Source organism: Thamnophis sirtalis, unplaced genomic scaffold, assembly GCF_051295495.1.
Source record: "Thamnophis sirtalis isolate CommonGarterSnake01/CBP01778 unplaced genomic scaffold, rThaSir2_p1.2 scaffold_5, whole genome shotgun sequence".
Classification (NCBI taxonomy): Eukaryota; Metazoa; Chordata; class Lepidosauria; order Squamata; family Natricidae; genus Thamnophis; species Thamnophis sirtalis.
Genome location: NW_028261385.1, coordinates 50,199,478 through 50,218,610, shown reverse-complemented (window position 1 = coordinate 50,218,610; position 19,133 = coordinate 50,199,478). Strand labels below are relative to the sequence as shown.

The following is a 19,133-nucleotide window of genomic DNA, read 5'->3' as shown; positions in this document are numbered from 1 at the left end:
CCATCTCAAAATATAATTTACCATGATCAAACTACATAAGGACAATTTGGTGATATGCAGAACAGACTGCTCCTTAGAAGTTCTATCCTCAGCCTGTGATGAATCAGAAGTCACAGTGGACTTTTCCAGCTGAATATCAAAAATCTCAGCTGCTTGAGATGTCATCCATCAACATAATTTGTCTTGAGACATTACCTATCAGCATAATTCTTCTATGGAGGAGGGATTTAGAATGACCTCATCTATCAGAAAAGATAAGACTGTCTTCTGTTTTATAAGGCATAATTAAATCTAGACTTTCTTTAAACAATGCCAAGATTAAAATGTATGTAATAAGTTTTTTAAAAAGCAAAAAGATAACTCCCCTAGTTCAATAAATTAAATAGAGAAGACAGACAACAATTAGCCACTGCAATTTCCATGCCATAAATCCACTTTTGGTTCCACCATCCAATTCTTCTTACCATAGAGAAATGTTTAATATTTCTTAATATTTTGGAATTTGTTAGCTATCCATCAATCTGTAGTGTTATGAGCTTCATGGTCTTATTTCCAAGTAGGATATATGTTTGTGATAAAATAACTAATTGCCAATACACTATAAACTTCAAAGCTAGTCAGACCCTAAGGCTAAAATCCTGGTAGAGTTGTCAAAAGCTGGCTATCTTTCTCAAGGATTAGACCAGAATATCTGCCTTTAAATCTCCCATTAGTCAAGAAATCCTCCTAATTTTTGTCTGTCCAACAATTCTGTCCCAATTTCAGAAAGAACAAAAAGGAATTGTAAGAATGGAAAAATGAGGAAAGTTACATGATCCAAAGTTCTCCCATTCTCTGAACCTGTTTCCAAGAGGGAAGAGAACATATTCAGAGTAACTTATTTCTCTTATGTTGCTTCAGTAGCATAGAAACATTAGGAGTCCAATGATGAAAATTGGATTCCCTCCCATTTTCACTTCAAAATATGGGCCCAGCAAGAAAGAATATTGTCCATATTGGAGGTTTATCACCTTCAATTTCTAACTTTTGTTTTTAAATTTCGCAACAGGGATTTTTCTGCATTTTATTTATTTACCATATATAAAATCTAGAAACAGTAAGACATATACTATACTATAATTGCAATCATATAAGCTCCTACAGCTTACAGTATATTTGTAGTTCTAAGACCATACACCATGTGATGGACTGCTAGAATTTGGTATCTCATATCTTTTTAAATTGATTAATGTCACCAATATGACATAAACTGTTTTATGAATTTCTTCAGTGCAATGACATGAATATGTTGACCTGTTGGCAAAACATGGAGAAAAAGACCTGAGAGTGAGGAACACACACACTATCCATAGGGTCAGAAGGGAGTTTTTAAAATATAAAATTATATACGCATGTAGTTCAAATATTTATATTCATGTATAGCTGTGGCAAAGGAATAAATATAAAAGCATGACTGGTTTCCATCATAGATATGCTTAAAGACCAAAAGTATTAGTGAAGATTTAAATGTGATTAAAGGATCTGAATGCTGAATAGACAGCATTGGTTAATTGCCCTGCCCTGTGGAACATCTTCCTCTGAGATCCAGCAGACTCCCCCTCCTGGCCTTCTGTCAACCCTTTGAGGTTCAGCAGACTAGAAAACTAGTTATGGATCCTAGTATCATTATATGGTTACAGTGACAGAATCTTGTAAATCTGAATACTCTTCCTCTTTGTGAGAATTAGGATGGAAAGTTCTCAAATTCTATGTCTGCCCTAGCCTCAGATTTTTTTTTATCTGGTCACTGGCTTTGTTGCTGCCCTTCCTCTTGCTCCTGAAGGCTATTTTTGCAGCCAACAAAAAAAAAAGTTTCTGAAAAGGTGCCAAGACCAATCTTTTCCCACCAGTCCTGATGGTTTATATAAGTCTGGAAGGCAGGGAAGCTCTACAAATTGTTTGGATATGTGGGGATGTGTTGTGTTTAGTACGCCAGGAAGTAATTTTACTTGCACTTATCCTATAAAACACTTTAGGGAATGAATTGAACACGTGTACACTTTGTTGGCACAATTTTTTTTTAACAAGAATTACCTCCTACTGAAGGTAAGAGTCATTTTTTAAAATATTGGTGCTACTATGAGAAACACTTCTTGGCAGACACACTTGGCTAATAGAAGCTGTATCAGAAATTTGAGCTACTCTGGTGAACAGAATTGCAATGTCCTATCTGAAAATCATGTCCTGTACGGAGATGCATTTGCAGTGTGCAGAGCATGAGACTGGGCTCCCAGATTAAGTCTTAATCATGAACAGAGAAAACAGCCCTACCTTAAAAAAAAACACCCTACATTTTAGATTCCAAAATATACCCAAGATGGGCTTATCTGCAAATAGAAACAGTACTAATTTTTCCCCAACAAAGGCTGTTGCCTGTCAGGAGAACGCCACAGCCAAAACAAGACCACTTGGAAATCTTGTCATCAAGGTGCCACCTTCTTTCCTTGAGGGTGTCACCTTGAAGAGTGGAAGAAATAGTTTCCATTGTTAATGTAATAAAACAAGCTCTTTAAATTTAAAAATAAGTATTGAATTACAATTAAGGAATATATAAACTTTAGATAACAATTATCATAGCTGCAATGGTCCATACAAAATCCAAAATTATTAAGACAAACTAAAATGCACAAAAGTGTACAAATTCTGAATTATCCTAAATTCTTCAACAGGGAGACATTTTAAAAAATGGGGGCTTGGGAAAAAGAAAAGTCTTAAAATTTGGTGACATCTACAAAGTGAGTTGTTTAAAATCAATTTTAAGACAGAGATTGTAGAGTAATACCTTAATAATGATACAATTATGCTACTGTAGATCCACCTACCATTCTGGGACAAAGAAAATTGTCTCAAATATCTGCTGCAATACAATTAGAATGGGCGTTGGTACTTACCTGATACACTGATATTCTCAGTGTAGGTGGAGACTTGTCTGTGCATTGTGTTTGTATATAAGTGTAAATATGTCTGTGTCTTTCTCTGTCTATGTTGGAATATGGTAAATTAGCTTGGGTGTGAATTTTAGAGTTTTGAAAAATTCTGCTAGTTTTCAGTTTAATTTTTTTTAAATAAAATGTTTTTTTGAGATTCAAGCACTCCCATTTTCATTTTTTCCATTTTTTAATCCCAATCTCAAAAGGATCCCATTGGTCCCCATTCATATCACTAGGATAGTTCTCTCCATATTAAAGAATCCTAAAACATTCATGAACCTTTACAATTTGTTTCATTTTTGTATATTGAATATTTTCTATATTAAACTTGTTTTAAGAATTTTATTATCTCTGTAGTTATTTAAATACAATGCACATTATTAGTTTATGAAGATACTAGATTCTAATTTAAATTTCAATAAAAGTCAATTTATAATGATATTTAAAAAACTGATGTACAACACCTCTTGTTAGGTAAGCTTTCTACAAGAAATTAAGAATTCAACATCTTCAATCTTACAGAACAAAAGGTACTTTATAAGAGAGCTGTCTTAATGTAATTTAAAATGCAAATGTTTTGGTTGAATAGAGTCTGCAAATGAATCCAGATTTCTTCAAGTTGGGCTGACAGCCTGGCTATTTCTGCCAACAAAGTAGGCTCGGAACAAATGATTTTAAAATGTAACTAAAAAGGAATAAAAAGAAAACATATGTTCATTTAAATGGCATTGACAGGATAAAAGTAAGAAAACTGATCCAATTGTTTGGGAAAACAATCACATCACTATGCCTGTATTAGCTAATAAATTCATCAGCTGTCCTAGAGGATGCAAATTTCCAAATCATATTAAAAACTAAGCATGCCCCATATCATGGAGCATTAATGTACATAACAAGGCATCTGGGAAGTAGCAGTACTGCAAAAAATGCTAGATGCTATTTAAAATTGCTCAATTGTTTATAACAATGAAAATTATAACATAAAAGGGTTCTGTACTAACACAATAACTGGATTCCTTTGAGTTACAGTGAATAGCAATGAGGTCCTGTTGCTTGCCCTAAAAGATCTCTCAGCAGTATCTATAGTATATTATCCACCCACCCACCCTTTTTTTACTGTTTGTTTATTAGAGGCACAATTCTGCAATAGTTCCACTCCTTCCTAAGTGGCTGGTTCCATTTAGATTTTTTGGGAAAGACGAGGTCAAGCCATTGGGCATTTCAGTATATGATGCTGATGACTTGACTTGCTCCTTCACAGAATTTAATATGAACATTTGAGAAAGGATTTCTGTTGATGTGAAACAAGGTGTTATCAATATGGTAAACATATCCAGTTATGCACCTCTAACCCATAGGTTTCGGCCTTGTTTTTGAGTTGTGAGGCACTGGGTGAAGCCAAAAAGACTCTGACAAAATCACAGCAAGAAAGAGTTACCATCAATACATTAGCCTTAAGATATCATGGATATGCTATTTGTTATTCTTGATGGGGTTGTACATCTAAAGAAGGAGTAGGCGTGCAATCTGGGCCGGGGGCGTTCTCTTGGATTTGTGGCTTCTACTAAAGCAATAAAGTAAAGGTTTCCCTGCATATGTGTGCTAGTTGTTTCTTGCTCTAGGGGGTGATGCTCATCTCTGTTTCAAAGCCGAAGAGCCAATTCTATCTGAAGACATCTCCATGGTCATATGGCCGGCATGATTCAATGCCAAAGGTGTACAGAGCGCTGTTACCTTCCCACCAAAGTGGTTCCTATTTTTCTACTTGCCTTTTTTACATGCTTTCGAACTGCTAGGTTGGCTGAAGCTGGGACAAGTAATAGCTCAGTCCGTTACACGGCACTGGGGATTCAAACTGCTGAACTGCTGACCTTCTATTCAACAAGCTCAACGTCTTAGCCATTGAGCCACCATGTCCCTTTTACTAAAGCAATAGACAAAGGCTATTTCCAGAAGAATCTTCAAACAACTCCAGCTTGCACTATAATTGCGACCTTTCTGGGTTCAGGAAGTACTGAATAAAGTGTGTCATGCTTTTGTCACCTTTTGTTTAGACTACTTCAATTCATTCTACTCAGGGCTGCCTTTGAAGACAACTTGGAAACTACAGTAGCATTGATTGCCATTAGCCTTTTGGAACTAAATCAGGCTGATCATTGTTCAAAGTTCATGACTTTTTCATTTACTTTTGATTGTTTACTTGAAGTGAAATCTATAAAATACGTGGGAGAGACAACTACACCCCCTCCTGAGAAATCATTGGAAGATGCAAAAAGATTTTTAAAAGTAGCAACTCTCTCAAATCAGGAAGGCCCAATCCTGCTAACATTTAAGACACATGCCATCCATCAAGCTGATACATTGATTTTATTTTTATGTAACTGTAAACTGCCTATAGTCTTGTGAATAAGCAATGTATAAATACATTTATAACAAATAAAAAATATACATGGAAAACACTATGGGGGGAAAAAGGCCAGATCTTTTAAGTTTTCAGTTTGCTTAATAACTTTAATTTAATTTGTATTTGCATTTTTAATTATTAGTTATCCTGAATGATCTCTAATAAGAAAATGCTATATAAGTATTGTGCATATATAAATAAAATCATTAATTTTTCTTCCTCTTCAAACAAACACTTTCCCAGTAAAGTGAAAGCTGTATATTCAAAGATATATTTACCTTTAGAAACAGGGCAAGGTATGCCTGAGCTAGTTCAAAGTCACACTTTGTGTTCAGCATTGCTTCAATCATTCTTAGGAAACTCTGCATCACCTCAATAGAGCCACTACTATCTGGTGACAAGCCTCTCAGTTCTGTTTCAATATTAGATGGTCCCATGTCCTTCAGAATGCTCAGTGGAGGCTTATCTGTAAAGACATTAAGCAAAAGTGAGAAGGGTAGAAAATATTCTCGATATTTAAAATATCACAGAGACCCTGTCATATTTAATTTTAATCTGTGGTTTTGCTTCTCTCTCAGAATACTTACTTAATCTGGATTAGTTTTCATATTGTTTTTGCAAGAAAAAAATTAACAATCCCATTTCCAAGAGGCAACCCTGGGTTTTTGGGGTGAAGGGGAGCAGAATATAATACAGAGAACACACCCATACACAAAATTAACAATGAAAAAACATATCCCTCGATAGTATTTGATAATCTGTCAGTAAGAAAACACAACATTTAGGGATCTCTAGGGTTGAGTACCATCTCTTGTCCCCCTTAGTTACCATATGCACATATTGTGTTTTAGATAATTATCTGAAATGCGTGATCTGTACAGATTTCTCACATTCCTATCCAAACCTTTCTCTCTTCAGCATTTTCAGTCCCATACCTTCTTGTATTTTGCAAGCTGATGTATTTTTGGCCCTCAGCATATATGGGAAAACCATGATATGTGGGCATTTATTATAAGCCTATTGATACGCTAAGCAACGTATTTATTGTTGTTTTATTTCTGTTTTGATATTCATGTCTGTTTAGGAAATGAATTTCAGACTCACAACAAATGTTGATAGAAAATGGATAGATAGGTGGACAAACAGTTTGTCAGAAGTTGCAAAGGAGTTATGGCCATATAAGTACCAGTTATTGATATACATTTACACAATAAGACATATTGATACATAACAAATACTCATAATTACGTAAGCATCATCAGAATAGTAGAAAAAGGACTCAATATGATGCAATATAATAATGATTATACTAACTAGTTAGTTAAAATATATTAATTAAAAGACACTTGAAAATATATAATTTCTGTCTATGTTTTTTGCATCGATTTAGAATTTTTTATTGGCCAAGTGTGATTGGGCACCCAAGGAATTTGTCGGCAATGCATAAGCTCTCAGAATTAGAACTACCATCAAGTACGCTGTAATTTCATATGAAAACTTACAGTTGCTACTTTTAAATGCTTCTTCAAGCTGCAAGTAGAACTCAGATTTTTGAGCCAATATTCCAAGATTTACCACTTTTGACTGGAATTTAAAAAAAACAAATCACTTATAAGTACATTCAAGGGTAAACATACTTTGCTGGAATGTTTACAATCATATGCTAGGAATCACAACAAATCAGTTCTTTCAGATGAATAATTTTCCCTGCTTCTGCTCAAGTGTCGTCCCTCCCATATTCAGAACAGATTTTGAGAGTTATGTATGAGGAAGGGCAAGAATCCACAACAATGGACTTGATAACAGAAGAGCTCAGCTTTTGGGGCACTACAATGATATCAATGAATTATGCTAAAGTTATCATGAAACTGGCCTATCTTACTGTTGTAATTCATTAACATAATATTAGTGGGTGGCTTCTATCTCAGCATCACTATTCTTAAGAAAAAATATATAGTTTATAGGGAAAGGGAAAAGCAAGGAAATTTTACAACTGACAAAGGACTCAGAGGGAGCATAAAACATCTGCTTCAAATATTTAATATCCTAAAATTATGCCGTTAACATATACTAAAGGTAAAGGTTCCTCTTGCACACATGTGCTAGTCGTTCCCGACTCTAGGGAGCGGTGCTCATCTCCGTTTCAAAGCTAAAGAGCCAGTGCTGTCCGAAAATGTCTCTGTGGTCATGTGGCTGGCATGATTAAACTCCGAAGGTGCATGGAACGCTGTTACCTTCCCACCAAAGGTGGTTACTATTTTTCTACTTGCATTTTTTACGTGTTTTCAAACTTTTAGGTTGGCAGAAGCTGCAACAAGTAACGAGAGCTCAATCTGTTACGCAGCACTAGGGATTCGGACTCCCGAACTGCAGACCTTTCTGATTGACAAGCTCAGCTCTTAGCCACTGAGCCATCTCATACTAAAGGTACAAGAGACCAGAACTGAAAAAATAAAAGATGCACCAAGACATAGTGCAAGCAACCCCTGATATAGCACTTAAAGATCACATAGCTAGCAGGAAGATATGAGCAAGCTTATACCAGAAACAGTTTTGAGATCTTTAGGAACTCTGAGAAAAAAAGGCAAGACATTTAAAAGGCAAATCAGTTTTTCTATAATCAATTCTCTTCTTACCTGCGGTCCATCATTTTCATGTTCAACAGAAGCAAATTGTGGTATAAGACCAGGAAGAGTGGGAATGAAGAACGGTGCAGATTTTGGTACTTTGGGCGGCTCTTTGGGCTTGTTCTTTTGCTGTTAATTGGAGTTATCACATCATCACTGTCACATTTGTATGTACATCCAATATTGACAGTATTATTATTAGATTATTATTATTAATATAAACAAACAAAATTATTAGTTTCCTTTCCATTAAAAACACTGAAAACCCATCTAAAACATTACACACAGAATAATCACAAATCAAAAGGAGGAATCAGTATTTTGGAACTGTTACTATTATATTTTCAAAAATATTATGATTTAGTGAACTGCATGAGTACAAGATGGTATTTAATTCTGCTTCACTATGTGAGTTAAACATTTTTTAAAATTCCACTGGCACTATCTCATAAATGGTTGTGTGGTTGAGACAAAAAATTATTCCTAGGGCAAATAATATTTTCCTAAAAGGTTTTCTATTTTTTCTGTTTTAATGTAATTTTTGGTCCAACTCTATATATGATTACATTTGGGGGACATTACTACTTTGTAAGTGAAAATATTATAGGACAATTGTGTTGTCTACTTTCTCGTACACCCAGTATAGAATTTCTGTGAACTTAAAACATTCTCCTAACAGATTATTCTGAAAAGAGATTGTCTGACAATAATAGAAACAACTCCTAGGACAATTGTGATGTTTACTTTCTCATATACCCAGTATAGAATTTCTGTGAATGTAAAACTTGAACATTCTCCTAACAGATTATTCTGAAAAGAGTTATAACTGTCTGACAATAATAGAAACAACCCCTAATAACTTTATATGCAAGTCATGAAATGGGTACCTTAATAATATCTAAACTGAGCAAGTTTTTCCATCTAGATTCTGGCAGCAAAGAAAGAGTAACAATTGTTTCTCCCAGCTGTTGTGGAGATTCATATTGTATCATTTCATCATTTGTTTCATCCTCTTCTGTAACATCTTCAACTTTCAATTGTAAAAGAAAAACATGTATACATTACAAAACATTAATCCAGATAATAGCTAAAAATGTATACTCTAATCTCAAAAAAGCTTTCCCTGAAATTTATCATTTGCAGCTAAAATTAATTGGATGTGACTTATTTTGCCAGGCATAGATCTACACAGACAATATAAGGCATATTGTCCAATTCTATCCTATCATCACTATTTTTACAATGCTGGATGGGAAATTCTGCTAATTGACATCAATACCAATTAAAATTGTTGACGTTGAGAATTACTGCCTTATATCAATGAGTTTTAAATTATAAGATTCTTGGTTTTGCATAATGATAAATTATTAAATATTTAAAGTGCTTGGCTATCATCAATTTTTGACCATCTTTTAATCTGGTAATTTTAATTAGTGTAATTATAGAGTTTTTACATTATTTGCTCCATTCTAGTTGAAGAGGAAAGATTAAAATAATAAAATAGCTCCCAATCTTTAAAGTCCACTGCAATTCAAGCTAACAAACATTCTAAAACTTAACATTATTGACTATTTCCTAAATAAGATGTAGCACTGCTAGTAAAACAAGTGACTCATGATTTTCCAGTGAATACACTGTTTTACTAAACTTTTGTAGAGGCAGGTTTTTGCAGTTGTAAAAACCTTAGATTAACAAATTACCTAGATCCTGTTATTAAAATAGATAGAAATTACATATACGCCCCAAATTATATTCATGTGAAAAAACCACCTGATTTTCAACAAGAAATTAGAAAGTATTATATATTTTGTTAATGTGATTCTCTGAAATTATTATTTCAAGGCCTTTCTCTATATGCATTACTACCTTCAGTTGAACAGGTACCAGGAAGTGCTATAACAGAAGGCTCATAATCTGATGGAAGAGGGCGCAGGGAAACAACTGAAAACAGGGAACGGTTAGACCTAAAAAGAAAATTTAAAAAGCTATAAATAATAATGATGTTAATAGTAGATTGCAAAAGGAAGCTTTACTTGGAACAACTTACATCCCATGACAACACCATCAAGCAATATCTCTTTATCCCAGGTCTTTGGGAAGAAGTTGATAGATAACTAAAAATGCCAAACCCAATGTAAAACACCTTGCTTATATTATCCATAAAATAAATATTAAACAACACCTGCTTATCTCAAATCCTTGGAAAGGACTCAATTGATTGAGAAAAATTGCAAATTTAGTCTAAATTTCTAGTAGATCATGTGATCAGCTACAATATTAAATTGGTATGCCAACCATCTTTCAAAAACTCTAGACCGGTACTACATGCACTAAAGAAGAAGAAAAAATGTCTATATTCCAGATATTTCTTAAAGATGAAAGTCTTTACATTTCAGTTTCATTAGGAAAAAGATCCCACCATACTTATCTGATTAGTAGCAACCTTGCAAACCAGAAAGCACTTTTTAAAAGGGAGAAATCATCACATAATTGTAACTGTTCCATGGAACAGTCCAAAGGTAAACAGTCAAAATCAAAATCAGAATTACAAAGTAAAAATCTTACCACAAGTAAATTCCAAGGTCATCTACATGACAGGAAGCTAGGAAATCTCCAGTAGGAGACATAGTAATGCTTACTGCTGCTGAATCTAGCAGGAAACAATCAACCAGGCTGCAAAATAAAATAAAAAAATCCATTGCATAATAGATAATGCATGAAACTAGATCTGTTTGTTCTTTTTTCCACTTTCAGGCAAACACTTATCTTTCTACCATTATCAACAGTAATGAAAAAGACAGGCCCTGAACACACATACACACACACACACATATGCAAATAAAATCAATCCATTCTGATAGAATGGGTACCCCGTTTTCATGCCAGGTATGAAATCTGAACTGAAAGATGTCTGTCTGAAATAGATATGGATGGCCTACTGCAAAAAAAAGGGGGGGGGATTTTATTTCCTGGGAACTGGGCCAATAGCCTAGAACTACATTAAGAAGTAAGAAGATCTGCTCCCTCCTCCTTAAACCACATCACCAATTTGGCTGAATGTTTACCTAAATAAGTTTGTGATGAATAAAATCCAACTATAAAGGATTCAAGGATGGCCTTGGCAATTTAGGGTTGTTCAAACATTTCCCCAACTTATCCCCATTTGTCTTCGATAGCTAAATTTTAACAAAATAACAGATTTAGCAGGGGGATATTAGGTATTTCTGACCAAATGAGAGTTCAGTAAACAAGTATTCCCTCGCCTTTTTTTTATGCTCAAAAAGATAATTACGAAAGTCCTCGCATCTTTTTTAATATGATCTTTCAAAATGTATACTTTTCTTCATAAACTATTGCTTTCATTATTTTGGTTTCATATTAAAATCACTTTCTAAATATAAATGTCTTATCATTCCATTACCTATTTCATGCATCTTGAGAACTGTCTAGTTTAAAAATCCTCCTCCTCATCTCTCTTCTAAACTCAAAAGGCTAAACAAGAATATATTTTGTAGCCTATGAGAAACCTGCAGCGTTAGTCTAACTGCAGCATTTTATTTTCTGTTAAACATTCTCTTCGTAATCTGAACTTGCGTCTTCTAAATGTGATTTGTCTTGCTCCTTATATTTTATTTTAATCATTTGTGTTTTATTTCCGTGTTGTATAGTTGTCAGAAAAGATAATTTCTTTTTGGTAAGGATAACTTAATTTACCCCTGAAGATTATTTATTTATTTGCTTTGTACCAAGTGTCCTTGGTGAACCTGTATTGTACTCAGTCACTATTGTGCACCCAATTTAGAATTGAATGTTGTATCATTTTTAATGTCTGGAAACTTAAACAGTCCTTTTGATAATGTATTTTTAAAAAGCAGTACTGTCGTCAATTTTGATATGATACAAGTAGATATTGTATATGAAATGAGGTCTGTCAGAAACATTATCATACATATCATGTATTCACTGCTTTAATAGTGTTGAATTGTTTGCTATCTTTTTCTGGATCTATACACTACATTGATAATGCATTTGATATACAGTGTAATGGACCTACCGCAGTTCCAAAAATGTAATAAATATTTTAATATTGAAAATTCAATTCGCAAGTGATATTTCAGTACAGAATAGAGAGAAGGAATATGATCCCTGGAATACATGCAGATGTTATTTGCTATTGCACATACAGTCATGTGAAAAAGAAAGTATACCCTCTTTGAGTTCTATGATTTTATGTATCATAGTAAAAATCATCTGGTCCTTAGTAGTTCTTAAAAGTAGGTAAATACAACCTCAGATAAACAACAACACATGACATATTACACCATGTCATCATTTACTTTACATAACACTATGCTACATTAAATTCCCATATATGCTGAAGCACTTTTTTGGATGTCACATCCATTAGCAGCTTTACTGGCCTTTATTTACAGTTTGTTTACATTGTGAAAATAAATCCATTTATTTTGCTACATATTTCAAAACCAGAAACTTTTGTTATCTGAATTTAGATTTCAGACTTAAAATATATGGAGGTAGTATATAAACCTTGATATTAAAGTTTACTTACCATCCAGATGGTAGATCCCAAGTTCTAATGGTACAGTCCATTGATGCAGTTATTAGCCAACGGCCATCAGGACTGAAAGTCTACAAAAAATTGTAATTAAACTTTATTGGGTAACAGCAGCCTATTCATTGATAAAATTGATTTATTTTGGATCTAACTTATAATGTATATCTTATAATTGATCCAATTTGGAACCTGAAGAAATTGTAAAGCGACTTCCGGGGAGTGGCCTGTCGCCGTCGGCAGCTTAACAGAGCTGCCCCCAGAATTCAGGTTCGTTATCTACTCAATATCAAGAAGATAACTCTTTTTTCAGACAAGAAAAAAGCAGTGAGGAATCTCAGCTGGTAAGAATCTTCTTTGAAGTTCACAGTTTGTTTTTTTGTGAGCTGTGGACGGAGGGGGAGGATCAACCCAAAGCTGAGTCATTCAACTCCGACCTGAACTTCGCAGCTGTTATTCACAGCACTAGACAGGACCCCTCCCCCTTAGGACAATCTTTAGAAAAGAGACTATTAAAAATCAATACGAGCAAAGACCAAACCTTTCTCTATCTGAAATACCAGCTTCAATGTTATAAAAACCTCTTTTGTTTAATTGTCTTCAAAATGGCGTTTACAGCTTCTGCATTTGTTATCTCCGGCTTCCTGCTACAGAATCCAAGAAACAATCTCTTATAATTTAATTAGAGCTACTCCCTTAAAGCTTTCAAGACTCTTTGTTGTTGATAAAGAGACATTCCAAACATTCCAAACGGACTTTCTCTTTTGAAATCCTCCGTAAAACCCCTTGAAAAAAAAAAAAAGAAGGAAAAAAAGGGGGGGGGAGGAATTTCTTTTTCTCCACATAGCACAGTGGATTAGTAATTTAGAATAAATAATTAAAACCAAAATATAATGGCATCCAAATCAACCTCTGTCAAATTACCTCCGAAAACGTCTCCCATACCTGGTACAAAGTTGCAGCCCCCACCACCTATGCCCCCTAGTGGAGATGTACTAACAAAAGAATTTTTTCTGGAAATGTTCAAAGAATCCAGAGAACAGAACTTAGAAATGTTTAAAGAATTCAGAGAACAGAATCTAGAAATGCTTAAAGATTTCAAAGATGAAATAAGGAATGAGATGGAAGTTCTATATGACAAATTCGATACCAGGGTCATTAAAATGAATGATAATATGATGGGAATTGTAAATGTGATAACAGAATATATTTCTGGAATGGAAGATAATTTAGAAACTCTCAATGAAGCTAAAACTAACCTGATATCCAAAACTGAAGTGGTGGAACAAAAAATTGATAATGCTGAAAAACAAATTATTATGATACAGTATAAGCAGATGGAGCTTGCATTAAGAGTGAGGGGGCTGCGTGAAGAAAAGCAGGAGAACTTAAAGCAAATGTTTTCTGAAGCTTTTGACCGTCTGGTGGGAAAACCGGGATCCAATTTTGATTGGCAGATTGACAGGATTTTTTGTGTTAACTCATGGGCGGCAAAACAAAGGCAACTTCCCCGAGACGTGGTAATATACTTTGTTACAAGAGAATCTAGAAATATGATACTACAAGAGTCTTACAATACTAAGCTTCAAATTGGTGGACAGGACCTGATTGTTTTGAAAGAAATACCACCTCAGATGCTAAGAGCCAGAAGAGATTACCGTATTTTCACCCATATAACCCGCGGGTTATATGCGTTTTTGCATGCACAGCGCCCCCTGCGGGTTATATGCGTGGGCGGGGTATACGGAAAATATTTTACACGATCGGAGGCTTGCACAGGCTTCTTTCTCCGTTTCTTCCCCCACCCCGATCTCAGCTGTTTCCTTCTCCTCCGTTCCTTTCCTCTTCCCCAGCTTGCGCAGGCTTCTTTCTCCGTTTCTTCCCCCACCCCGATCTCAGCTGTTTCCTTCTCCTCCGTTCCTTTCCTCTTCCCCAGCTTGCGCAGGCTTCTTTCTCCGTTTCTTCCCCCCCCATCTCAGCTGTTTCCCTTCTCTCTTACTCGTCGCGGGTTATATGCGTGGGCGGGGTATACGGAAAATATTTTACACGATCCGGAAAACCCGTGGGTTATTTGCGTGGGCGGGTTATATGGGTGAAAATATGGTATGCTTTTCTGGTGGAAGAGCTCAGAAAGCGTCAGATACAGTACAGATGGGATGCCCCATTCGGTATTATAGTTACAATGGACAAACAAAGATATCGTCTCAGCTCTGTATGGAAAGCTCGTGATTTCTATCATAAGATTCTGAAGATGGGATACCCTGAACCTTCGAGATATGGTGAAAAACCACGAGACGAACAAGATAAACAGCAAATCACACAACCATCAGATAAAATGTATCATCTCCCTCTTCCGGAAGGGCAAGGAGTCAAGGAAAAAAGATCCAACCGTAAGACCACCAGACAAACGGACAAACAAGCTACTATGCAACAATCTCAACAATCGTTGGCCACTGATCAAGGAGCTACTGCAACAAGCTCAGAAGCTGTGGGAGGAGCCAAACCAAAGGTGAGACAGGCCTTGCGGGAGGCTCTAAAAAAGCTTCAGGCAACCAAAAATGACAACTAAGATTTTGACATGGAATGTTAACGGACTGAACTCTCCACAGAAAAGAAAGAAAATATTTCATTATCTCAAACAGTTTAAGAATGACATAATTTGCTTGCAAGAAACTCATATCAAATCAACCGATCAAAAATATTTGTTTAACCCCAAACTGGGCCAACATTTTGCGACCTCAGCCATGGAAAAGAAAAATGGCATAGTAGTATATTTAAGAAAAGACATTAAAGCTGAGCTAATTGAAGCAGATCCCTTTGGAAGATATATTGCATTAGATTTAATCTTAGAAGGGAAAAAGACGTTACTTTTGGGAATTTATGCTCCTAATCAACAACAAGATGGATTTTATAGAAATCTCCATGCTAAATTAGCACAGTGGGACTTTGAGTCTTGTATATTATTGGGTGACTGGAATGGCGTGATCGACACCAAAAGAGATAAGAAGACAGCTCGCCCGAACACCAAATTTCGAGCTAAGTTACCCAAATCCTTTTTTGACATGCTGGACGATTTTGAATTGCGAGATGCTTGGCGCGAGAGGCATGCAGAAGAATATGACTTTACCTTTTTTTCCAATAGACATCAATCTCTTTCAAGGATTGATTTTATACTAATTACAAATGATTTACTTTGTAGGGTGAAAAAGACGAAGATTATGGCGAGAGTTCTTTCAGATCATAATCCAGTCTGGATGGAATTGGGAAGGGTAGCCCAGGCAAGAAGGTCCTGGAGGTTGAATGAAAACTTATTTAGATATGAAAAGTATGTTAATGATTGTAAAAAATTGCTATTGGAATATTTTGTTCTCAATATGAACAAGGGTACATCTTTGGAATATGTATGGGATGCAAGCAAAGCGTATATGAGAGGAGTATTAATGAATATAAACAAAATACATAGACACAAACAAGGGCAAAAACGAAAAGAATTGGAAGAGGAAATTAAAGGGAAAGAGTCAGAATTAACATTGAATCCAGGAGATACAAAGATTAGGGAAACAATTGCTATATTAAAATCTCAGTTTGATATGCTGATCTCTGACCAGGTAGCTACTAGTTTATTATATGCTAAACATAATACTTTCTGCAATGCAAATAAACCCGGTAGGTGGTTGGCTTATCAGATTAGAAAAAAAAGGAAAGCTCGAAATGTATCCAAATTGTGTTACAGAGGGAAGGAAGTGTTTCAACAGGAAGAGATTCAAAAGGTATTTTGGGAATTTTTTACAGAGTTGTATAAAGGGGATAAAATTAAGGACGGAGATATAGACAAATACCTAGATAAAGAGAAAATCCCCCTAGTTAGAGAAGAACATAAGCATAAGCTGAATCAACCTATAACCTCTGGGGAAATTTTGCAGGCAATTAAACAATTAAAGTTAGGGAAAGCACCAGGCACAGATGGTTTAACAGCTGTTTATTATAAAAATCTACAGTTAGAAATGGTAGAACCCCTCAGAGAACTATTCAATAAAATTCAATCGGGAGGGAAAGTGCCTCCTTCGTGGAAGACTGCGTTCATATCGTTGATACCCAAAGAAGACCAAGACCTTACCCAACCAAAAAATTACAGACCTATTTCATTACTCAATGTAGATTATAAAATCTTTACTAAAATATTAGCAAATAGGCTAATGGGGGTAATTCAACAACTGATACATACCGATCAAACTGGTTTTATACAGGGCAGACAGATGAAGGACAACGTTAGATTAATTATCAACGCTTTAGAATACCTGGGAAAGAACAATCAAATCCCGGCCGCACTCATATTTTTGGATGCGGAGAAAGCCTTTGATCGAGTTAATTGGCAATTCCTGCTGAAGACATTGCAAAAAATGCAGATAGGAGATGGTTTTTTACGGTCAATTGGTGCAATATATCAGCAGCAAACAGCCCAGATCATTGTCAATGGAAGTCTGACAGACTCCTTTCAAATTGAAAAAGGTACAAGACAGGGCTGTCCTCTGTCCCCATTATTGTTTATTATAACTTTGGAAATACTGTTGAATAAGATACGGGGCCTGGGCGGTCTAAAAGGGATTAAAATTAGACAGCAAGAATATAGAGTCCGTGCATTTGCGGATGATCTGGTTATAATATTGGAACAACCGCAGGAAACTAGTAGGGTATTATTGAATACGATCAATCAATATGGTCAAGTCTCGGGATTTAAAATAAATCTAGGAAAAACCAAAATAATAGCTATAAATATGACTATCAAACAGAAGGAAGAACTGGTGGTGATGCTAAGATGTGAGGTAGTTAAAAAAGTTAAATATCTTGGAGTTAATATTTTAATCTCAAATGGGAAATTATACAAGTATAATTATGAATCACTTTGGCATAGTACACAGTTGGAGTTGAAAAGGTGGGAAAAACTGCATTTGTCCTTGCTGGGTAGAATAGCGGCAGTAAAAATGAACATTTTACCAAAAATTTTATTTCTTTTTCAAATGTTACCAATACTTAAAAGAGATGCGAATCTTTTAGAATGGCAGAAGGGTATCAACAAATTTGTGTGGGCAGGAAAGAAGCCGAGGGTAAAGATGAAAATAATGCAAGATGCACGCGAAAGAGGAGGATTGAAACTACCTAACTTAAAATTATACTATGACGCAGTGGTATTATCTGCAATTAGTGATTGGATTCATCTAACTAATGACAGAATTTTGAATATCGAGGGATATGACTTGTTATATGGTTGGCATGCTTACCTGTTATTTAACAAAAAAATGGATAAGAAATTTAAAAATCACATCTTAAGAAATGCTTTATTGCGGGTTTGGAAAAAATATCAACATAAATTAAATGATAAAGTGCCCATGTGGGCAATTCCTAGACATGCAATTGAAAATATGAATGTAGAACAAAAACACGATAGAACCACCTATAGACAACTTCTTATCTCAGAAAGAGGGGTGATGGAACTAAAATCTTTAGAGGTACTTAAAGAAGAGAAGGTAGTTCAAACGTGGTTTCAGTATGGTCAACTACAGGCTAGGTGGAAAACAGATAAAAAAATTGGCTTTGTAAAAGTTGAGGATAATTTGTTTAAACAAATAAGAGATCAAAGCTCAATGCATATAAAGAGTATTAGTATTAGTATTAGTACAGATGGATTCTGAAACGGAACTGATTAAGGATTGTATGATAAAATGGGCTCAGAATATTGAGGAACCAATAATGCTTGAAACATGGGAAAGAATCTGGGTAAGAAATGTGAAATTTACACAAGCACAAAACTTGAGAGAAAATTTTTATAAGATGTTTTATAGATGGCACCTAGATCCTAAAAAGCTTGCCTCTATGTATCCAAATGTTCAACCTAAATGTTGGAGATGTGGTTCTTGTGATGCTACATATTTTCATATATGGTGGACATGTCGTAATGTTAAGGCATTTTGGATAAAAATATGGTGGATCCTGCAAAACATCTTTAAAAGAAGGATAAAATTTACCCCCCAGTTGTTTTTACTGGGTATATGTATTGATTTTACAGCAGCAGAGACTAATTTGGTTCTGTATTTAATAACGGCAGCAAGACTCTTGGTGGCGCAGTATTGGAAGAAGAAAGATTTACCTACAATTCAAGAATGGACTTTGAAAGTTATGAACTTAGCCGAAATGGCCAAAATCTCAGCATATCTCAAAGAACATTCAAACGAGAGATATAAACGAGACTGGAAAAAATGGATTGATTACATAAAAAGTAAATATGGGACTAAGAAACTCCAGATAGCTTATGCTTAGTATCAGTAATAATTTAAATTGTTTAAAATTTGGGTAACAGTAAGAAGCTGAGTTCAATGTAGAGATATTTTAGACTGTGATTGTTCAAAAGTTATACCACGTATGGTCTTTGGGAAGTCGGGGGGAGGGAAGTGAGGTGGGGATTTAGGGGGAGGGGGGAGGGGGGAAATACAATATGTGTTAAATTTCATGATTGTATTTGTATACTGTGGCTTTTCAATGTTAGTGCGAAAATAGAACAAACC

General features: G+C 35.1%; 1 protein-coding gene across 1 annotated transcript in view; it reads right to left on the bottom strand.

Moving 5' to 3' along the window:
* Nucleotides 1–3,256: 3,256 nt before the first annotated feature.
* WDR36 (WD repeat domain 36) overlaps nt 3,257–19,133 on the bottom strand; it is a 39,576-nt gene continuing 23,699 nt past the window's right edge. The window contains exons 16-23 of the mRNA XM_087715797.1: nt 12,571–12,650; nt 10,566–10,673; nt 9,867–9,964; nt 8,888–9,030; nt 8,010–8,129; nt 6,876–6,957; nt 5,652–5,839; nt 3,257–3,654 (exon numbers count right to left, since the gene is read on the bottom strand). Of these exons, the coding sequence (XP_087571923.1) occupies nt 3,505–3,654; nt 5,652–5,839; nt 6,876–6,957; nt 8,010–8,129; nt 8,888–9,030; nt 9,867–9,964; nt 10,566–10,673; nt 12,571–12,650 (969 nt within the window). The 3' untranslated portion in view covers nt 3,257–3,504. The remainder of the gene's footprint in view (nt 3,655–5,651; nt 5,840–6,875; nt 6,958–8,009; nt 8,130–8,887; nt 9,031–9,866; nt 9,965–10,565; nt 10,674–12,570; nt 12,651–19,133) is intronic.